Raw genomic sequence first — 20,504 nt, forward strand, 5'->3', positions numbered from 1 at the left:
CAGAGCTGTAAGATTACGGTATTATGTTATTAAGGAAGCAATAAAGTGGAACACACCTATGTAAATTCTCCACAGCAATTTCATTCCCAGTAAAAAATGTATTTTCTGTGAAAGACAAATATATCTGTTTAATCGGCAAAACATTAGTAAAAATGAACAATCGGCTTTGTGTAATATATAGCAAGAGACCCACAATTTGCTTCTTTAACCTTTACAGCACACGTGACCCAAAGCCTGAAAAAAGCTATGACCCAAAGCACCAAAAAATGTAACAGCTCCTGTATCTACGATGGTCACATCACTCCCAGAATGCTTTGCGCGGGATACCTGGATGGCAAGGTTGACACCTGCCAGGTGAGAGACTGTTACTTAGAAGTTAGCTTTGTATCAGAAATAGTTGGATTATTTAGTGTTTGAGTGTGCGGAATACCTAAACTTGCCATCTAGCAACAAACCATTGTGAGCTATCTATTCAAATATGTACGTTTTATTCATGATTATCTGACATCTCTTCCAATACTTTCATTTCTATGTACACAGACAAAATTATTCAGATCCTTTGCCAGTTCTCTCATATTGCTGAAATACAAAGGGTGTGTTGAAATTTAATTCAGAATCAATTATTGTAAGGTGACATTGTCTATTATTTGATTTTATAAAGAATAATATTAAACATGTCTTTTGCATTAGAATATAGTCCCCATACTCTGGAACCTCCAAGTTTATGAAGATGAAAGAAGCATTTCAGCATTGGCCTCCAACTATGAGCCATTAAAGTTGCTGTGATATCTTAGGATAAAGAACATTACTATTGAAATATCATTGGCCATACGGTGGATCTGAAGGAAAACAAAGAGCATTCTACAGAGGTTAGAGATAAAGTATCACAAATGCATTGATGGACTATAATCAACTTGAGCTTGGGCTGCACATTATACATAGGTCTGTACGATCCGTGTAAGAGAGTAACGAGAGGGAGATGAAACATTAGGCAGAGGTTATGTTTGGAAGGTAGGGGATTCCAGCAGTCAAGGGTTGTTGGGCGATCAATAATAGGCAATTGTAATTATGCAAAATATATAACTGTTCTGTTATTTATGAAAATGGGTTACATGGTAACTGATTCCAGAGCTGTCTCAAATATTAGTAACAAAATTATTATTTTCAGAATCTGAATTATCACAATATTACATACAGAGGACAGCAATCATGATTACGTTCCTAGATACAGCTACTGTGCTTTTATATAACATGTCCTGCAACTGGACCAGCTGGAGCTTGTGACCTCTGAGCTCAAATAGCAAACCTATTCAGCTGTGCTCTGCTGACCTGGCTTTCTTGTTTCATTAGATAACAATCTGTTCGCTGCTGACTGTTTAACCAGAGGCCCTGTTTGAGATACCTTTAATTATCAGCAGCATGAGCAGAATGCCTTCAGATCCCCCTGCCTTCCAACCCGAACGCACATTACAGAAGTGGTGGGAATGTAAAATCTAATAAAAAGTGGACATTTTCTTTCTACTATGTGTCCTACATGTATAGAGACAAAGATGGGGAATAAGGTAAGTGCAATTGTCTGATAAATCTGTAATTTAACAAAGTCAGAATATGAAACATCTACAGTTAGGAGTCAGATGTACCATAGACCAATACTTATATTGGTAATATTATAAATTCTAAGAATAATCTTATTACTAATTTAAAGTCTATGTATTTTTCAACATTTATAAAACGTATTTTAGTGTTTATAATAAAAAAGATGCAAAATTCTCAACTCAAACATTTCAGTTTTACAAGATCTGGATACAAGGATACAAAATAAGTAAACAAATTAAGTAACATTTTGCTAAGTTTCATTCTGTATGTAAAATAATGAAATGAATCCCAGAAGTAGTTCCTTCCACATTCAATGTGGACATATGGGTTATTGACAAATCAGTTTTAGTCATTATAAATAGATAAAACACCAAAAGCATGTTTAAATTGTTTATAGTGAGAGAGAGCGAGAGCGCAACAGAGGGGGGGAGAGAACAAAAAAGGGGAGATCGGGGGGAGATCCTACAACTTTTTAGTATTTAGCATATGCCTCCTCAACAAAATAAGTTTTAGCAGTATGTAACTGTATGGTAAAATGTAAGATGTAAAGTCCATAGAAGCTAAAATACACCAGTCAGAGAAACTACCCCTAATCTGTATGGTAGGATAATTACCTCTCTAAAGGGTGCTTTCTTATGGAGCTAGAGCTGAGAAAGCTGCTGTGGGCTGGAGCCTCATGCTGGGATCAGTCTAGCACTTCAAAATGTTGAATGAAAAGTTATAATGTCTCATGGACAGTTTTGTTTGTACCCAAGCTCAGCAAGATTGTCCAGGGTCTGGCTTGGACGCAGCTGTATTTACGCCCTATCACACCCAGCTCTCCCACCTCTTGTCTCTGATCAACAGAGCATAACGTAATTGGCACCAGGAATAATGACATACTAGATTCCCTGCATGTCTTAGAGTAAGGTGACCAGATTTTTAAAATGAAATCCGGGGACATTTTTTTTTTAATTGGCAAAAGGTAAAAACCTATTTTATAAGCATATTTTATTTAAATTATATATACAGTGTATTTGGTATACGTTTATGAAGTAATTGTATGATATATACGTTATTTCTCACATTTTGTCCATGAGATTCAAAAAAATACTTTTAAGAATCTTTTGGGCAGATTGAGAGTATCATGGGCGTGGTGCTGAGGTTTAATCGAAACTCCTTGGCATTGATGTGTACTGGATAAAGAAGAGATCAGTGCTCGGCAGATAATATAGGGTAGAATTTAATGTGATTGGAAAATGATGGGATTGGGAGTACATCATACACGGGACACCTGAAGCCACAATTTAGTGCCACTGATCCTTTTTAATAAAATATGCAGATTGAAATAGAATAAATAACACAAAATCTCTGACTGATTCCTGGGCCTAGAAAGTTTTTTCCTCTGAAGTAACTACAAATTCAGGAGGTCGTTTTATCTCTGAATAAGTAAAAATTAAATAGTTCAATTTATTCCTACAATAAAGTGCCAGGAAACAGATAACCAAACACCCAAACACACACACCAGGACAGGCTCTGCCACACCAACACCCAAACATACACACATCAGGACAGGGTCTGCCACACAATACCCAAACACACACACCAGGACAGGCTCTGACACACTGACATCTGGACGGGCTAAGCTACAAAAAAAAGTATTTTCCACACTGCTTTGTCGTTGACCCCCCCCCCCTTTTGTGTTTTTGCCCCTTGTGTATCGCCCCCAGCCAGCACTATGTGTATTTATGCCCCAGCCTGCCCCTCGCTATAGTATTTTTATGTAATGGCCCCAGCTACCCCGTCTGGGGTATTGTTGCCGCCAGCCCAAATAAAATACTGCCCTGCAGTATGGGGGGTGTATATCTGGCTAGTTGGTTCTAGGCAGCATTTTATCTGGGCTGGTCAGCAATATGTAAAAGTTATGTGCCCTGGAAAACATGGCTGATGTGGTCACCCTTGTGTATTGCCCCCAGCTAGCTCCCATATATTTATTTACAGATACTCATTCATTCCCTCATTCACAGATATTTATTCCCTTAATCACCTATACTCGTTCATAAACTCTCCCCCACCTCCTTACCTGGACTGCTGTCAGAGACCCCAACGGAGTCACTCACCGGAGTACCCGCTAACGGCAAGTGCCTGGTCCTGTGCTGGTTCCATGAGAGTTCCCTATTTGAACATCTAACCTCATCTCTCATTTTTGTTTTTCCTTTGCATAGTTAATCAGCTTCCATGTACTTTGAAGTTAAATATCATCAAAACAACTTCAATGATTTGCAAACAATAAACATACTGTACGTGAAAAGGAGTTTATATAAATAAATGCAATAAACTGCTGAAAGCTGTGATGGTGATGCTATCCCTTTTATATACTGCTCATCCCAACTGCATACAGATTTCTAGATATGATAACAACTTCCAGTTGAATCTTCAATAATATAACATGCATGACTCTCACATTTCCCCCCCAGAGCCATGGATCCTTGCCAAAAATTAGCCTAAGCATCAAAGAAGATTTGGAGAACATAGAATTGGAAACCTCTGTTAAAACAGGTAGAATCATTCATAAATCAGTAACGTTTGATTTGTTCCTGTATAAAGTGAATAGCCATTGCAAACATTTCTCCTTGCATGTAAGATCGGTCTGACATCTTGGAGGATTCTCAAAACAAATGCCAAGCCAAAACTAGAGCTGACTGGCAGTAAGAATATCACAAAGCAAGAGATGTGTTTGGCATAACACAACTCCTGCATGGCAAATAGTGAGTGGGGTAGTGAAAGGGGCACATGGTAAGGGGGATTCAGTAGAATCTCTTTGTAGATTTGCAAGAGGGATATCTTAAATATAAGGTACCATGCCATCAATAAAGTGCATATGATGGCTGGTGTGTCCCTTTAATGTCTTTGTGAGAGATGCACTCAATGGAGGTCTGGCACCTTTAGGCCTTGGGAAGGTATGCAGGAAAGGCTGAGTTTCCTGCCCCCATTGCCCCTTCTTCTGAGAGATCAAAAGAAGACAGGTAGATTTGAGTATCATCTACATAACGATGATACTGGAATCCAGAGGAAACAGAAAGATTAAATAGGTGGGTAACTGATTGACAAATGACAGGCGAGAGAGATGTGATGTTCAAGGGGACAGGTTTTTGGGTGACAGGAAGAAAGAAGAGTGGCTAGCTCTTCTTTAGTTGTAGGGGAAAAGACCGTTAGTATGAGATGAGCAGGGGGGTGATGGTGGTGTAGGAGGGGGTTGCAAAGACAACTTTGAAGTGGGCAGCAAGATCTTGGGCAGTGAGAGAGGTTTGTGGTGTGGGTATGGAGGGACAGAGAAGGGAGTTGAAGGTAACACATATATGTGAATTTTATTACTACCCAGTTCACTTCCAGTTCAATAAGGTTTAATAGTTGTTTGAGTTTTGAAACATGCACATATATTTTTCAAACTCTAGATATAATTTTAGACTGCTAAGCCTTAAACATACCAAGAACTCTAAAATATATCCGCTTCTTTGTTATAAAACCTATGCTAAGATATTTTAGCATGCCAAAACTAATGCCTTGTTTCTACCACAGGAAAAGCTGGTGCTGCTCCCTGCGGTGTGCAGAAGAGCCTGGTCCTGCTGATCATTGTAGGCGCCCTTGCAGGGATGGCTGTCGGAATTTACTTTCTAGGTACATTTATTTTTCATTAAACAGTATGCGGTTGTGGTATCAGAAAGCTAACAATATGTTGTGCTTTCAAATTTTTATATATCAGCCGTGGATTTTCTTGAAGCCTTTGATACTGCACGTACTTACTTAACCTGTAAAAACATGTAAACATAAATCTCTTTGTACACAATGCAGTAGGTATACAAACTATACTAAGGAAGATATTGTATGCAGTGCTTTTTATAAGAAGTCCAGCACAGTAACACTTTGGAACACAACTTATTTCAAGATTTGCAGTTCTTTGCCATAACATTTATCATTGTATTGTGTGTGGCAGATCCAGCTCATAGAGCTATTTAAGCCTAAATCTCACGAAAATGCTAAATTCACTAAACGGTGTTTTAACATTGTTGATTGGTTCCTGAGACATGAAACTAGTATTAACACTAGTGAAGTGTTATGTGCTTTAGTGCAATGCATAGCTTGGGTAAACTCATCAGGAGAGAAGGAACAACAAAATTAGGATAGGCTTATGTGCTCCCTCAACACCCCTCCATCCCTGGGCCATGGCGCTCCTATGTAAAGATGGCTTGGCCTTGTTTCACCCACTCAGATTATGTTTTGCTATATCAACTTCTCTGAGCATCTTGAGTTGAGTTTCCGGTGCTTAGAATAAAATGTAGATCCCCCCCCCCCCAAGGAAATACAATTAAAAAGTGTCCACCAAATCCTTCAGCACAGTGGCAGATATCATGTAACATTGTTAAATGAAATGTTTTGCAGTTTGGCAGCAAAATCATATCAAGGGAATTAGAAGAACTTTGTTATCAGATGCTGACCAACTATGGTTTGTTTACAAACCAGTAAAGATTACATATATTCATTGAAATGACTTCATAGTCGAAGTTCAAAAGAAAATCTCTCACAACCTATTCTTCAAAATGGGCATTTAAGTAACAGCAGAACACATTTGTGGTGAGGCTGGATGTCACTACAGCATGAACAATGTAGTTTATTTGCCAATAAGACCTCTGTATAGAGATGATGGTTGGATAAGTTAAACTTTTTTCCAAATTCAACTTGGAACTAAACAAGCGGTAGAGTCACCAATGCTGGGTGTACATTGGCTATGCCCAAATTGTTTAAATTTTAGCTTCACTTCTACATATGTCTTATACTTGTACCTAATTCCTAAAAGAATACATTTTGTAAAGCATCAACTGCATTTTTTTTTACATGTTTTCAGTGCAATATTTCATGAGACCCCACGTTTACCAAAGCTCTGTTCCTTTGCAAGATGCTGAGGTGACTGCTCGGTGCAATGACACAGACAACGAAGTTGCCACTCTCCCAGCTAGAAAAGGTTTGTAGTTCACTATAGCATTGATTGATTTTGTATGAGAAAACAAAATGACTGTTTACTTTGTGAAATGAATACACAGTAATGCCAAATGTATCTGAATTCTTATATTATAAGATTAAACATTGTGGTATTTCTTTTAGCGAGGTTCATACCTTTTAGATAGCCGACCAGAGGTCTAATGACCAGGATATTAATTGGGCTGATTCTCAAGATTCCTTTGCTTTGACTCTACAAATGCAATAGTTGAAAAAGCTTTCAACTAAGAATTAAAAGCATAAGATGGTACCAACATGGAAACATATAAAAACAGATTGTAATTAATTTTCTGGGGTCTAATCATTCATGTCAAGTTTAATCATGACCAGCCTGACATAATTCACTAAACTGGAGCAACTCATATTCCCTCTAGATTGTAAACTTGCGATCTGGGCCCTTTACCTCATGTTTCAGTCTGAGTATGTTTGTCTTATTTTGTCCGTAACTTCCCTTCTTGTGCTCTGTACTAAAGTGCTGAGTTTTGTTGACGCTATATAAATAAATGGTAGTAGTAGTAATAATAATAATATATGCTGAGGTTAACTCAACTAGGAATTCCACCAGTTTTCTAGAAGGTTTAACTTGGCTTCAAATTCAGTAGAAAAAAGATGGATGTTGACCTGAATACAAGCTCCAATGTAAAAAAAAACAATTTGACTCCTCCAAAGAGGCTAGTTGACCAAACTCAAGAGATGTCAATTCTAACTCAACCCAAGTCAACTGTTAACTTGATATTTCAACCTGAACAACACTTAAGTCAACAGCATCTCATCGTTGCTGTTCAAGCATATCCAAGTTATCTTTGTAACTCTATTAACACCTCTGGCTTAAATTATGTTAATAGTTATAGAAGGTGGTTAGGTGCCTTTTGGGTCTAAGTAGGCTACTAAGTATGAGTACATGCCACATTTCCCTTATATTTGTGGACAATTGGCAAAAGATAAGTATAAGTGATGAGGAGTTGAGAACGATTTATCATAAAGGGTCATCAATCACATCTCCCACAGATCAACAGTGTCACTACAAAAAGAAAAATATCCAGAGTAGATATATCAAGTAGATATAAGCATCTGTTCAAGCTTTTTTTTTTTTTTTTACTACTAGCATTAAGATTGTAAGTAAAATAATTCAACTTTTATACTGCTATTAAGTTTCAATAGGAAAGAAATTCATCTTTGGTGTGTTGCAAAAAAAAATGCATTTAATAAACTGTTTTACATCTCCTTCTCAGTTCTACTTGTTCTGGGATCCTATTGTCAGTGACACCTGGTTTGGGTCATACCCTAATTTGCTCAGTTGTTTGGGCCTTCCCATGGACTAGGTGTACAATAGATATAATAGCCTTACAGAAAGATTTTAGCTATTTTACACTGTAGTATATATGGGACGGGTTTTTTTTTTCTTTTCTGTTTGAAGCAACTGCATTATATAAAAAATAAAAACGTTATTACTGCGCAAGTCATCTTAGGTTTTAGACAACCTTTTGGTCACATAGAAGTATTTGAGCCAGTTGATGATATGATTTGGATTGACAGGAAGGTTAGTAGAGATATGGTTAAGCTTCATTTTCAACACAATAAAAGTACCAGTATCAGGAATCCTTCTTTAATAAATGATTTCAGTATCTTTCAGAATAAATACAGAAACCTTCTTGTTGGAAGTGCAGGTGCAAGACAGGCAAGAATGGCTTCCAACATGTCATGAGAGATGGAATTCAGCGTGGGGGACTTACATATGCCGACATCTGGGATTCATCAGGTAGTCTCCATCTTGTTCAAATTCTCCAAATATTTAGTGATATTTCCATATTCTATTACTATTACAGTGAAGTATATCATTAAGGCAGTTCTATGTAGATTTACATTACAGATGATCAGCCATACATTTCACCCTTCCGGTTCATTGCTTCTTAAGAAGCGTTTTACTCAAAACTTTTACGAACACGGAAGAACCCAACCCAAGAGGTAGCTGAGATCTGTGCCTTCTATAACGCCCTCGGTACCACTGCAAAGAGTGGGATGCTAGGAAATAACATCATTCTACAACCATTAGAGGCAGCACGTCACAGAAATCTGTATTATTAGAGCATACATTTTTACTGTCTCTGCTGTCTCCCACCACAGAAGAATAAGCACAGGAGGCCATAAACAGCACTACTAATAATATTCTTAAGCTTCACAAGTTTATAATTAATATGAAGTGCAAAGTCAACATGTATATTGATTTTTGTTCTTATTTCAATGAAGGTTGATGCATCACAGAAGTGTGAACATGACAAATGTCAGTTTAAATCAAAGCCAGGAATTTGTCCAAGTTCCCCCCGGTCAGACCGCTGCAACAGAGCATATGTGGCAAACTAGGTAATTAGACATAAATGGCATACAAATGACACAACCAGGCCAATAATGCATTTTAAAGACACAAGAGGAGATGCCTACTACCAGAGATGACCTCTGAAAGTACATCACATCTCTGTCTTTTGTTTGAATGCAAAGACGGACTAAGAGCTAGAAGCTATTCTGGATAACTAGTTTCTGCATGGAATACATTTCTGCTTCTACATTAGTTTTGTTTGTGTCGTTTATGCACATTGTGCAAGGTTATTACTCAGGTAGTCTAGGCTTTTCTCACTTTGACTAATATGTTTATTTGTTTTAGAATTTAACAGTGACAGCAATCCTTTTCATGTTTATGTTTACTTTTGTTTTGCAGGCGCGGATGTATTTCTGGCCATATTGTAGGAATTATGTGTTCAGGTTAGTGCCGACGTATTTCATTCCACACTTACTTTTAGGATTACACTGTGGTTTTCTCTTTAAAGGTAAATGCATGGCAGAGGCTTTCTCTCCCTGTCGCCCCAGATCTTTGGCTTGCAAGAGATGTATTTAGCCAAACACATCTCCTGCTTACTAGGGCCTATGCATGGTATACTCATGACCTGCCAATTGAAGCACTGGCTACCAAGTGTTTCATGGGATCTAATGAGAGCCCCCCTCCATACACACATACATATGGGCAGAAACACTGCCACTGATTTTTAATGGGAGTGATTGGCTGCCTCAAGCCAGCGGGTTAGTCTTGATGTAAAGCATCAGGCCTTAATCAGTCCTTGGTCTCATCTTAGGTTGAAAATAGTCATATGCCTATTCTATGCATGTTTAAATTCCTTTGTTGCTTCTATCACTCCTGCTGGGAGACTGTCTAAAGTATCTGCCATCCTCTCAGTAAAGTTCTTAATATCAAGTGTGCATGGCTTAATCTTTGGCACTTAAAGGGTTAGTGACACCTTCAGGAATATGAGATGTTTGCTGGTGTCTCCCCCAAAACTCTTTAGGTTTTTTTTTTTATCTAAAACAAGCGAATGTTAACGCAGATTGAACCAATATATTGCTATTTACATGTTTTGTCAGTCTTATTAAATGTGCCAGTAGGTAACTAAATGGAAAACCACAGGACTTTCCTACATCATTCCCTTCTCCGAGCGACTAGATTGTAAGATGTAGTATACTGAAGTATGTTTACGTTAAAGACAGCCCTATGCATAAGTATCACTTACAATTCTAAAAACATTTGTAAAACACTGTAGGCAGGGCACTCACACAACAATGTCCAAGCATGAGCGGAAATGGATAGTCAGTGAATAAAGCTAGGTGGCCATACATATGATGGGGCAGGTGCAGTCTGGCCCAAGAGGCAGGGGTGCAATTTCCCCCAGAGCAGGTCCAAAATCATTCAAAAAGGGCCAGTTTGAATTAGTGTGGCACAGCCTGGCCCGTGACCCTCCAGCCAGGCTGCTACAAACAAGGCTCCAAGTTAGGTAAAGTGGAAAAAGAGTGAGAGGGTAAGGTAGTTATGGAGGGAGTATGTATGTATGTATGTATGTATGTATGTATGCATGTTAGAGTGAGATTGTATGTGTAAGTGTGTGTTAGCATGAGTGTTTGTGAATGTGAGCTTGTATGTGCAATTGTGTGTTAGAGGGAGTATAAGTGTGTAAGCGTGAGTATATATGAGTGTTAGCATGAGTGTGTAAGTTTGTGTTTGAGAGTAGAGTGACCACATGGGCCATTTTTCCAGGACACACAAGTTTTTCATATCGATGACCAGCAGAGGTAAAGTGCAGCCCTGTAGTATATGGGATGTCAAGACTAATGGAAGGGAAGCAGTCAGTTATACACCCCCCACACTGCAGGGCAGTATTTTATCTGGGCTGGTCAGCAATATGTAAAAATGATATGTGTCCTGGAAAAAAGGCGGATGTGGTCACCCTTTGTGAGAGTGTGTGTCCTCCCCTCATGGGGGTACATGGGTGTATATGGGAACTTTTCAGGGCTGTCTCACTGGAGTTGTGTTTGACTTCCCTCCTGTGGGTGGAGGTGTGACTGTGACTAGAAGGCAGGGCTAGTTGTGCATAGAGGTGGGGTTTGGCTAACATTAAAGGGGATTAAGGGGGTGGAGGTTAGGCAGGGGTGGGACTTCAGCAAGGCGTGGGTGTAACCAAACACAACCTCCCTGAAAATACTGACCTGAAGACCAAATTACTAGCAATTCAACCCAGAAACTAGGGGTGAAACCCAGCAGGTTCCTAGTATGGGCACATTCCTAACATTACTGATAGATACATAATTTTGCTCTTACTTGCCTCGTGTATACATATCCATCATTTCTTTTAAATGTGTATCAATATACAGCCCTAAGCTTGATAAACAGAAAACAATATGTATGTATTTAAGCACGCATGGTTAAGGTGGATTACAGTAATTATTAATGCAATAACTATTATTATGTAATAATTCTAATTTTTGTCTTAGTTATCTGCCACATTGATAGATTAACACATCACATACTTTTATTAAATATTTAATTTTGCAATTCTGTTCTCCATTGCCTTACTGTAGAATGTGGATCTCGCTCTAAATCTTCCCGAATTATTGGGGGAAGTGACGTTGTTTTGGGTCGTTGGCCATGGCTGGTCAGTCTGTGTCTTAATGACAGGCATGTCTGCGGGGGATCCATCGTGGCACATCAGTGGATTGTTACTGCAGCACACTGTGTGCACAAGTAAGTAACTCTCGGTGTATATTTTCCATGCAGTGAACCCACTTTTAGCAAATCTTTAGCAAATCACTGTATTGTCCCGTATAAAGGTTATCCACACTTGCAGTCCGCAGCTTTATATTTGGATGAATTTCATTTATAGACTGCAAGGTAGTTGTATAACTTGATAAGCTTTGTGGAAACGTGAGATTAATAAAAAAGGGCTTTTTTTAACATTGAAATCTTTAAATTGCGTGCAAGATCTCACTGTAGCCATTGGTGTTGGAACTGGGGCAGAACTGCAGTTTTATCTTACAGATTCAACCTACATTGTGTAGGTCCAACCCAGGGGGCATCAATTGAGATTCCAGCCATCATATGCTCTATAATACATATGAAATCTGCCCGTTCTCTTTAAACCCCTGCTTTAGTGAACAGGGTATTTTCTGCTTTAAGTTATAGGTCTCCTCAGCTGTCCAACTGGTCTGTATATTCAGGAATTGTCAGCCACCTGCCCATGAGACAGAATATCCTGGTTTCTACAGTGGAGAAAATTGTTTACCACCAGAAGTACAATGACAGAAGTCATGATTATGACATTGCTTTAATGAAACTGCAAATTCCTTTAAATTATTCAGGTGAGATTGTTCCACAGAAGAGATGTGCAGAATGTAATGGATATTAAATAAGAATTACAGCGCTTGTAATATTATCTTACCGATTCAAGATAATTACAAACCATTTGAGTATTAGCTGATCTGTAGAGCGAGACATTGCTCACTTTATGTGGCTTATCGCCACGACCAGGATAGCGAGATACGCGCTGTTCTTATTATTCCTTAATTTGCAGCCGCCGAGGACTCCTGTAATCTACCTGCTTCCCCAGACAACAGAACACTTAACTGGATCCACCTGCGCAGGACAGATTACAGGAACAAGGCGGAGGGGGCAGTTCACTTACCAGGACCCTTGTCTGATTATGTTAAAGGGACATTGATGCTTTGTTACTAATACAAAGTTTTCATCTAAAATGCTACTAAACACCAAACATTTTTAATGCTTTCGCACAAGAGACAACATAAAGTAAAACTGATGAACTAATATTATAAAACATCAAAGTGTTCGCATAAAATAACCAACTCAGCATTAACATACATTCATTAGAACTTCAGAACTTTTCCTAATCCAGTGGAAGCCGGCAACTGGCGTTCTATCAAAGAGCAGAATCATAGTCTCAACTAGTGTGGCCGTTTACATCTTGCTGTCCACCACCTACTCTTCTCTTTGTTATAGGGAATGTATTCTATTATGTGATTGATTTCCTGCTAAGTTTATACATTCCACATACTGTATGTATGTATGCAGCACTATAGGTGGTATCCAGCAACACGCCAAAATTATGTGTGTCCTATATAAATGGGCAGTACGGCAGCCTTACCCTGGACCACATAACGGAGGTAATAACATTTTTTCTTTATGTTCATTACCTTTCAGCAGTCATGTGTGGGTTCCTGCCTTTGGTAATAGGGAGTCGCCTAGAGGCCTTTCAGAATCTGATGTTTGTTGCGTGGGGGGCGGTGTAGAAATGCACAGGACCTCAAAGTTTCTCACATTCAACCGGCTGCATTTCCATTTAAGATTTTTAATTTAAAACAGCAGGGCAGAGATTAACCTGCCCAAGATGGCAAGATTTCTGTGGATTTGCAGCAGGGTCTCCTCATTAGGAATTTGTCATTTTACTCATCCCTGCACGGCCTCGTTATCTGATTGGTTAAGCAAGAACCAAAATTACACTATTTCTTTTAACGCTCTAATACTTAGAGTATAGGGTACTACTTTAGCACGCAATCTACCTTAAGTTAGTTCGTTTAGTATCCTCTAGTTTGTATTCTGGGCCTTTAAACAGATCTTGGTTCTAGCCTTTCAATGTACTGCGTGCACTACTGTCCATTCCTTCCGACATTTCACCGGCCAAATATGGGCACTTGTTTTTCAGGCATGGGCCGGATGGCTAATGGTATTACTAGAAAAGAGCCGAGGTTTCTTTTGTGACTTTGTGATACTGATAAATATTTATGTAACTGAATTGGGTACTTGCCTTTTTTACACAATACTGCTTGTAAATGCATGGTCTTCTATTTATATATACGGATTATTAGGGCTGTAATACACTGTGATTGACTCACGGCCACCGAATATTCTAAACTCCTAGATTTACATCTCAATAAGGGACACTTATGAATACCTACTTATACCAGGCTTAATACATGTTATTCAGCCAATACTAAAACAACAGGATAGGGTGGCTGAATATATCCCAAAACACATTTTCATTTTGGCTCTTGTGAAAAATGTAATTGGAATATAAATAACATGTTGCTTTATCTGCACAGACAGCGTGCGCCCGGTTTGTCTGCCTCAGTATGGCCGAGAGATTCCTGCGGGGACAGAGTGCTGGGTCACAGGCTGGGGATACACACATCCAGACAGCAGTAGGTTAACAGCTTGGATCACTAGTGTTATAGTATAAAACAGTAGCATGGTTGCCAACAGTCCTGATTTAAGTGAGGTCAGTCCCAACATATACTGTGAAACACCACAATAGCCCCTTTAATCACGATCTTATTACAAAAGTGCCGAAGCTGACTTTGGAGGCAAAAATCACCAAAACAGCAATTTTCTTTACATTCCGTTTATTATCTTGTATCCAAAGGGGGACACTTTGTAAGCGAGGGGCTGGTGATGTATGATCCAACAAATAGAAGCTGAATGCTGGGATGTGACATCATTTAATACATTTCCATGTGGGAGTTTATGGGCTTATGGGATGCCCTGATCTCCTTAACCAGCCCATGATCCATACTGCAAAGGCATGATAATGGGACATTTTGACAGAACAGGGGGGACAGTGCCGGAAAATCACGACTGTCTCACACAAATCAGGACATTTGGAAGGTATGAAAGTAGGAAGAGTTTGCTTAAACTTTTTGGTGGTGGTGGAAGTATCCGCGGCGCATACAGAACTATCATTTCACCTTCATGCTGCTATGCATAGAGAGGTATAAAAGTGCCTGTAGTGATGTTAATTCCACACTCCACGCTCACTTTTCCAACCCTGCACAACTGTATAATTTTATCTTTTAAAACACCCTAATTAGTATATTTGTTACAAGAAATGGTAATAATTTAGAGCTGTAGGATAATTTTGTTAAGGAAGCAATTTCGGTGGCATATACCTACAGAATGTAAAATCCCCACACCAATTTTATATTTAATTAGTTTCCAATAAGATAAAAAGACAATGCATATAATTCCCACTGAAAGACTCATTATATGATTGAAAATATTTTCAATGTGATGAAATTGAGTATTAAAATTAAGATTCATATGTTTCAAAAAATAATGTGCAGCAAAAAAAAACAAGTGTCAATTTGCTTCTTTAACCTTTACAGCACACGTGCCCCAAAGTCTGAAAGAAGCTATGGTTCCCATTATAAGCAATAAGAAATGTAACAGCTCCTGTATCTACAATGGTGACATCACTCCCAGGATGCTTTGCGCGGGATACCTGGATGGCAAGGTTGACGCCTGCCAGGTGAGAGACTGTTACTTAGGTGTTAGCTATGTATCAGAAACAATGGGATTAATTTAGTGTGAGGAGTGTGCCGAATACCCAAACATGGTTCTTATTTTTCTTCTCAACTTTATTTAATGCTGAAAGTCTACACTCAAGATCTAAACTTCTTCTCTACTTCTTTCCTATGTACACTGCCTTGCAAAACTATTCAAACCGTATACCCCTTCTCTCATATTATAAATCACAAAGGGTGTGTTGAAACCAATTACTGTAAGATGACATTAGTTTTATTTGGTAAAGTTCTGTAAAGAATAATTTAAAAGATGTGACCATCCATGTACTCTGGAAGCTCCAGGTTTATGAAGATGAAATAAATTGCCCTAATGGGCACGCAATTACCTTAGCGTTGCCACTTGTGAACCATCAAAGTTGCTGTCAAATTGCTGTAAGAATCTTACTGATGAAAGATCATCGGTCAGGCTGTGGATCTGAAGGAAATCAAAGAAAGGTCATTACGCAGATATTACATATAAAGTATTAGAAACACACAGATTAGGAGAAAGGGTACGAAGTAATATCGAAGTTGGATGACCCAGAGAGAACAAAATTCCGCACTCAAATTAGGATATTTAACAAAGTAGAGGAGTAAAGTTTATTTCAGAGAGGAAATGTTAAAAGAAGAGGTCATAGTTTGAAACTGAATGATTTAGATGTAATGTAAGGAAAACCAGTAGACGAGTAGAGTAAAAAGTTTGACCCATTCACAAAATACCACCCAGATCATACAGCAAGTGGAAGAGATAGACTGCTTTCTTGCTTGAAGAAGGGTATCAATCACCAAGTAGGAGAAACTTGCTCTCAGCGAATCTTGCGGAGTGTGGTAGGGATCAACAGGATCGGAAAAAATATGTAACCCAGACTCATGAAATTGTCTAGAAAAGAAGAGTGACCTGCTGGTTGGACCTGGCTGCAATCAGGTCGATTAGTGAGAGACCCTATTTCTCCACTAGGAGTCGGAAGACACTTGGAGTAAGCCGCCACTCTGCTTGGTCTACCTTTACTCCACTCAAGTAATCCACCAGATAATTCTAAAGTCCTGGAAATTGCCAGTTTATTCCATCAGGTATTCCATTTCTGTCAGAAGACGGAGACTCTTGGTGGCTCCTTGTTTGTTCAGGTAAGCTGCAGCCACCCTGTTTTAGATTTGTTGGGTTCTAGTGTTCTGGTATGGGAAGAGGGCTGAGCCTGAAGAGAGCCATGCTGATAGCACAAAGTTCCAAGAAAATTGGATGTCAGGTATCTCAGAAGGGGGTTTCACTGACGCTGGAGATGAAAAGGGTTGAGCTGGGCTTCCAGAGAGACTAGGTGTAGTTAGTTCTTGGTCCAGTTGACTAACCAGGCAAATCTTTACAACATCTGAAGGGACTTGTCTATTTATAATCAACACTTTGTGGGAACTTGTAAAAATAAGAATGTTGTCAAGATAATGGAAAATGCTGATTCCCATAAGTCTGTGGTAAGCAATGACAGGTACTAGATCTTTGGGAAATGTTCTTGGAGCTGTGCTGAGCCCTGAAATGGAAATGCTGGTCTTATACTGCAAACCTCAGGAGCTTCCACTGTGCGGCAAAAATAAGAATATGAAAATAGACATACTTTACACAGATGGAGACCAGCCAATCTCCTGGACGGATAACCAAAGTAATGGAGGTCAAGGATTCCATTTTTAATTTCCAGATTAACAAGAAGTTATTTAGCTTGTGAAGGTTCTAGAACAGGTCTCCAGTCTCCTGATAATTTCCTCTGTACTTCTCAACAACCCAGGTGTCTGAGTAGAGAAGACTAGATACAACACTTGGGACTAAGCCACCTTCAAAAGTGTGGCTTGTCACACGAACCACTGGTTGAGCTGGAAGACTGGCTACTACGCCAAGCCGAATTTCTGGAATATTCATGTCCAGGACGGTACTCTCTGACTTCCCCAAACAGACCCACATTTCTAGAGGATCTTTTGTCTTACGACGTTGACTGGTGCCCTCAACAACCCTCTTGGTAAGGTCATCCAGATCTTTTTCAAACAGTGTTTCACCTTGGAAAGGGAGAACAAAAAGATTGAACTTGGATGAAAGATCAGCATTCCAGGATCTCAGCCACAGAGCCCTTCTAGCTGCCACAGAGAGAGCCATAGAGAGTGCTAAAAAACAAAGATCCATGAAAAAAAAATATGTAAGACAAGAAACTAACAAGAATACTCCCACTTAAGGAACATAAAGAAAAAGACTAACTCACCAACAAGACTGTAATCCTCCAAAAAAAAAACCCTGGCATTTGAGATCCACAACCAACGTCCAAGCAACGTCAAAAACCTGGTTGGTGAAAATCACTAATGCATATCCACCACAACGAAAGCTAAATACTTCCACCTAAAACATTTGCATTTTAAAAAATTAAGCAAAATAAAACCAGTCATATTACTATAGTTGATTTTGAGTTAAATTATATTGAATGCATACTAATAGGGACAGTTTAATGATCTGATCATATTTGGTAATCCAGACATTAAAAATCAGTATTAGAAATTATTCTACCAATACATTTTGGGAGATTATTTTTCATCTTTACCACAACGCATTGTCTTTATGAAGTACACCTATGCTAAATTCCATAAAGTTCCTCTTACAGTTATAAATTCCAAGGGAAATCTCCACATTGAAGCATTCCTTCTTCATCACGCTTCACCATGAATCATATATCATACGTCTCTAAATGTATTGATTGCTTACCGGTTGTTAAAGTAGACATTTGTACCACATGACCTTTTTTCCCTTCCCTGACCTTGTTCTTGCAGGGAGACAGTGGAGGGCCCTTAGTATGCCAAACAGACTACAAATGGCGCTTAGTTGGAGTAGTGAGTTGGGGAATGGGTTGTGCAGAGCCCAACCATCCTGGTGTGTACACAAAAATAGCGTCCTTCCTAGATTGGATCCATAATATCATAGAGGTAAGTGGAAGACTAGCTCGTCTTGTACCATCACTCCTATAAGTGATCATATATGCACATTAAACTTATCATTTATCTTACAAAATAAAACGTTAAAAAACCGATTATACTGTGTTACAGGATGACTAAAAGGGATATACCAAGAGCCACATCATCTGCGCAGATAGATGGATTGAAGAATCCTGCACTGTAAATGAAGTACAGGCATCTTCGTGCTCCGGTCTAAAGATGGATGACCTGAATAGTGGTTAAGCATCTTAAATAACCAAGCTGTCCTACAGTATCCTCAGAACCTGCCCAGTCAATGTGTAGTCCAAAGGTAACACGCGCCGTACGCTCTTTTACAGACCTACAACTATGAGTGGCTCTGCGGATGTTGGAAGACTCGCTTCTCAAGAACAATGGATGCTACACAACTGGCTCTAGTAGTAAAGTTAAGTCTCAGATTCTAGATTAGGGTAAAAGACACCAGCATACAGCTTAAACAGGTACGGGTTAAGATGGCACCACCATAATAATGACAGCTATGCATATGCAGTTTGAGTTGGTAGTAAAAAGACTCTGGCATGGTGTTGATACAATCTTTGGAGTATAAAAGAAAATAACTGGAACATTATCATTATAGCCCGAGGATTTGCAGGGGTAGAACACGTTAAATATACGACGTATAGGTGTAATGCAAATTCCGGCTCACAATAAATCATAAAATGTTTGTGCAGTGAATTTTCAATTATTATAATTAATTGCTGTAGTAATTATTCTCTGTCACACTGCTGTTTTTTTGCCGTTTTACTGAAGTGACATAATAAATCATATTTAACGAGATTTGACAGTCGTAACCTCTGTGGGGAATTCTATCTTTCCGCATCACACTACCCTTTTTTCAAGCAGTATGATATTTCAATATGTCCAGTTTCCAGAACAAGGTTTAATATATAACGGCCTATTTAAAAAGCAGACTCTGGAGTGGTATTCGGTTTTAGTTTAATTAATCGCAAGAACAGTTTGATAAGCTTTTCTCAGTAATCCGCCCTGCGAGGTCCAAGCTTGTCAAGGACATTGTGATATACTTGCCATACTTGCTTTAACATTTTCAAAGTAGTTTACTGGTTTTAGTTTAAAAGCAGCGCTTTAGCCTCTAATTTTGAAATTGGCAGACAGACAAGAATAAATGCAAACAGGGAAAAGAAAAAATGTCGGTGCGCTAAGCTAGTCACAGGCTCAAATAATACAAATGTATAATATGAGGCCTTCCAAACAGTGTGAGCATGCTGCAAATACAGTGTATTGGCTGTATAATGTATACAAAAAACAAAATACTGTCTGCGCTTCTCACCCTAATAAAGTTGGCAACAAATATATAAACATAATATAAATGAGAGGTTTTGGTTATATGAATTGGCCAAAGCATAATTAAGCTCACCCGCCACGTCAAGGCACACTCTCAATAGGGTGAGAACCTACTCTACATACATAGTGGGCACACAAAGTAGTTCATACTGCTACCAAAACCTTATTAATGTGTTGGGGGAGGTGCAATTAAACCTCCTCCCTATTAACCCCTGGACAGCAAGCTGCAACCAGACTAATGAGGAGCCAACAACCTCAAATATGTGCAAGAATAAATCACAGTTGATCGAAGGTTTTCCATATACTTATCCCTTTCATGCAATATATATGCATTTTGGTGCAGAATTTCACTCATTCTTTGATAAAATGGCTTATAAGTTTTTCTAGCATCGTTTGATATCGTGTGTAATAAAGTTAACCAATCTCTCACCTGCGGGGATACAAATTAACTTTGTACGTTTGCAATTTAGGAAAACATTTGCATCTGTGGGGGGATTTTTATTTAATTATCCCCTGAAACTCTGAACTAATATGTTCAGAAGACATTACGAGCGGAAATCTGTTGAATAGTAGGCAGGCAATTCCACCTAGTGGTCACTTTCTAACGCCCCTATGCAATTCTTAAAACAGGTTATTGATGGGGGAATTGTACCGACAGACAACTTGGTCTTTAGTGAGGTTTCATAGGAAAATGAAAACATTTAAACAAGGAGGTGTGAGGACCCCTACCATATAGTGACAAATCATATTAATGTGAAGCTAAAGACATCACTACTTGTGTAATAAGAGTAGTAAGTGGAACTATTGGGTCCCATTGGTAATCTTGGAGGTCTGTTATAACCCACTATATAATTACAAAGCAATAAAAAACAGACGGTAGGCAGGTGGATTAGTTGCGCATTTTAGA

General features: G+C 38.8%; 1 protein-coding gene across 1 annotated transcript; it reads left to right on the forward strand.

The window, feature by feature from the left end:
• Positions 1-1,550: 1,550 nt before the first annotated feature.
• On the forward strand, positions 1,551-20,284 carry TMPRSS5 (transmembrane serine protease 5). Its single transcript, XM_089487838.1, has 9 exons — positions 1,551-1,562; positions 4,054-4,135; positions 6,480-6,596; positions 11,531-11,693; positions 12,126-12,307; positions 14,063-14,161; positions 15,122-15,264; positions 18,095-18,247; positions 20,228-20,284. The coding sequence occupies exons 1-9, from the start codon at positions 1,551-1,553 to the stop codon at positions 20,282-20,284; spliced, it is 1,008 nt and encodes a 335-aa protein (XP_089343964.1).
• The last annotated feature ends 220 nt before the right edge of the window (positions 20,285-20,504 follow it).

The sequence above is a fragment of the Sceloporus occidentalis genome, unplaced genomic scaffold (assembly GCF_023333645.1).
Source record: "Sceloporus occidentalis isolate IW3139 unplaced genomic scaffold, rSceOcc1.0.p SCAF_35, whole genome shotgun sequence".
NCBI classification, from domain to species: Eukaryota; Metazoa; Chordata; class Lepidosauria; order Squamata; family Phrynosomatidae; genus Sceloporus; species Sceloporus occidentalis.

Excerpts from the sequence above, each read along its gene's own strand:
- TMPRSS5 (XM_089487838.1), top strand. Across the intron at positions 11,694-12,125 it reads GCAGCACACTGTGTGCACAA|TTATAGGTCTCCTCAGCTGT; the intron begins GTAAGTAACTCT and ends TTCTGCTTTAAG. Across the intron at positions 15,265-18,094 it reads GCAAGGTTGACGCCTGCCAG|GGAGACAGTGGAGGGCCCTT; the intron begins GTGAGAGACTGT and ends TTGTTCTTGCAG.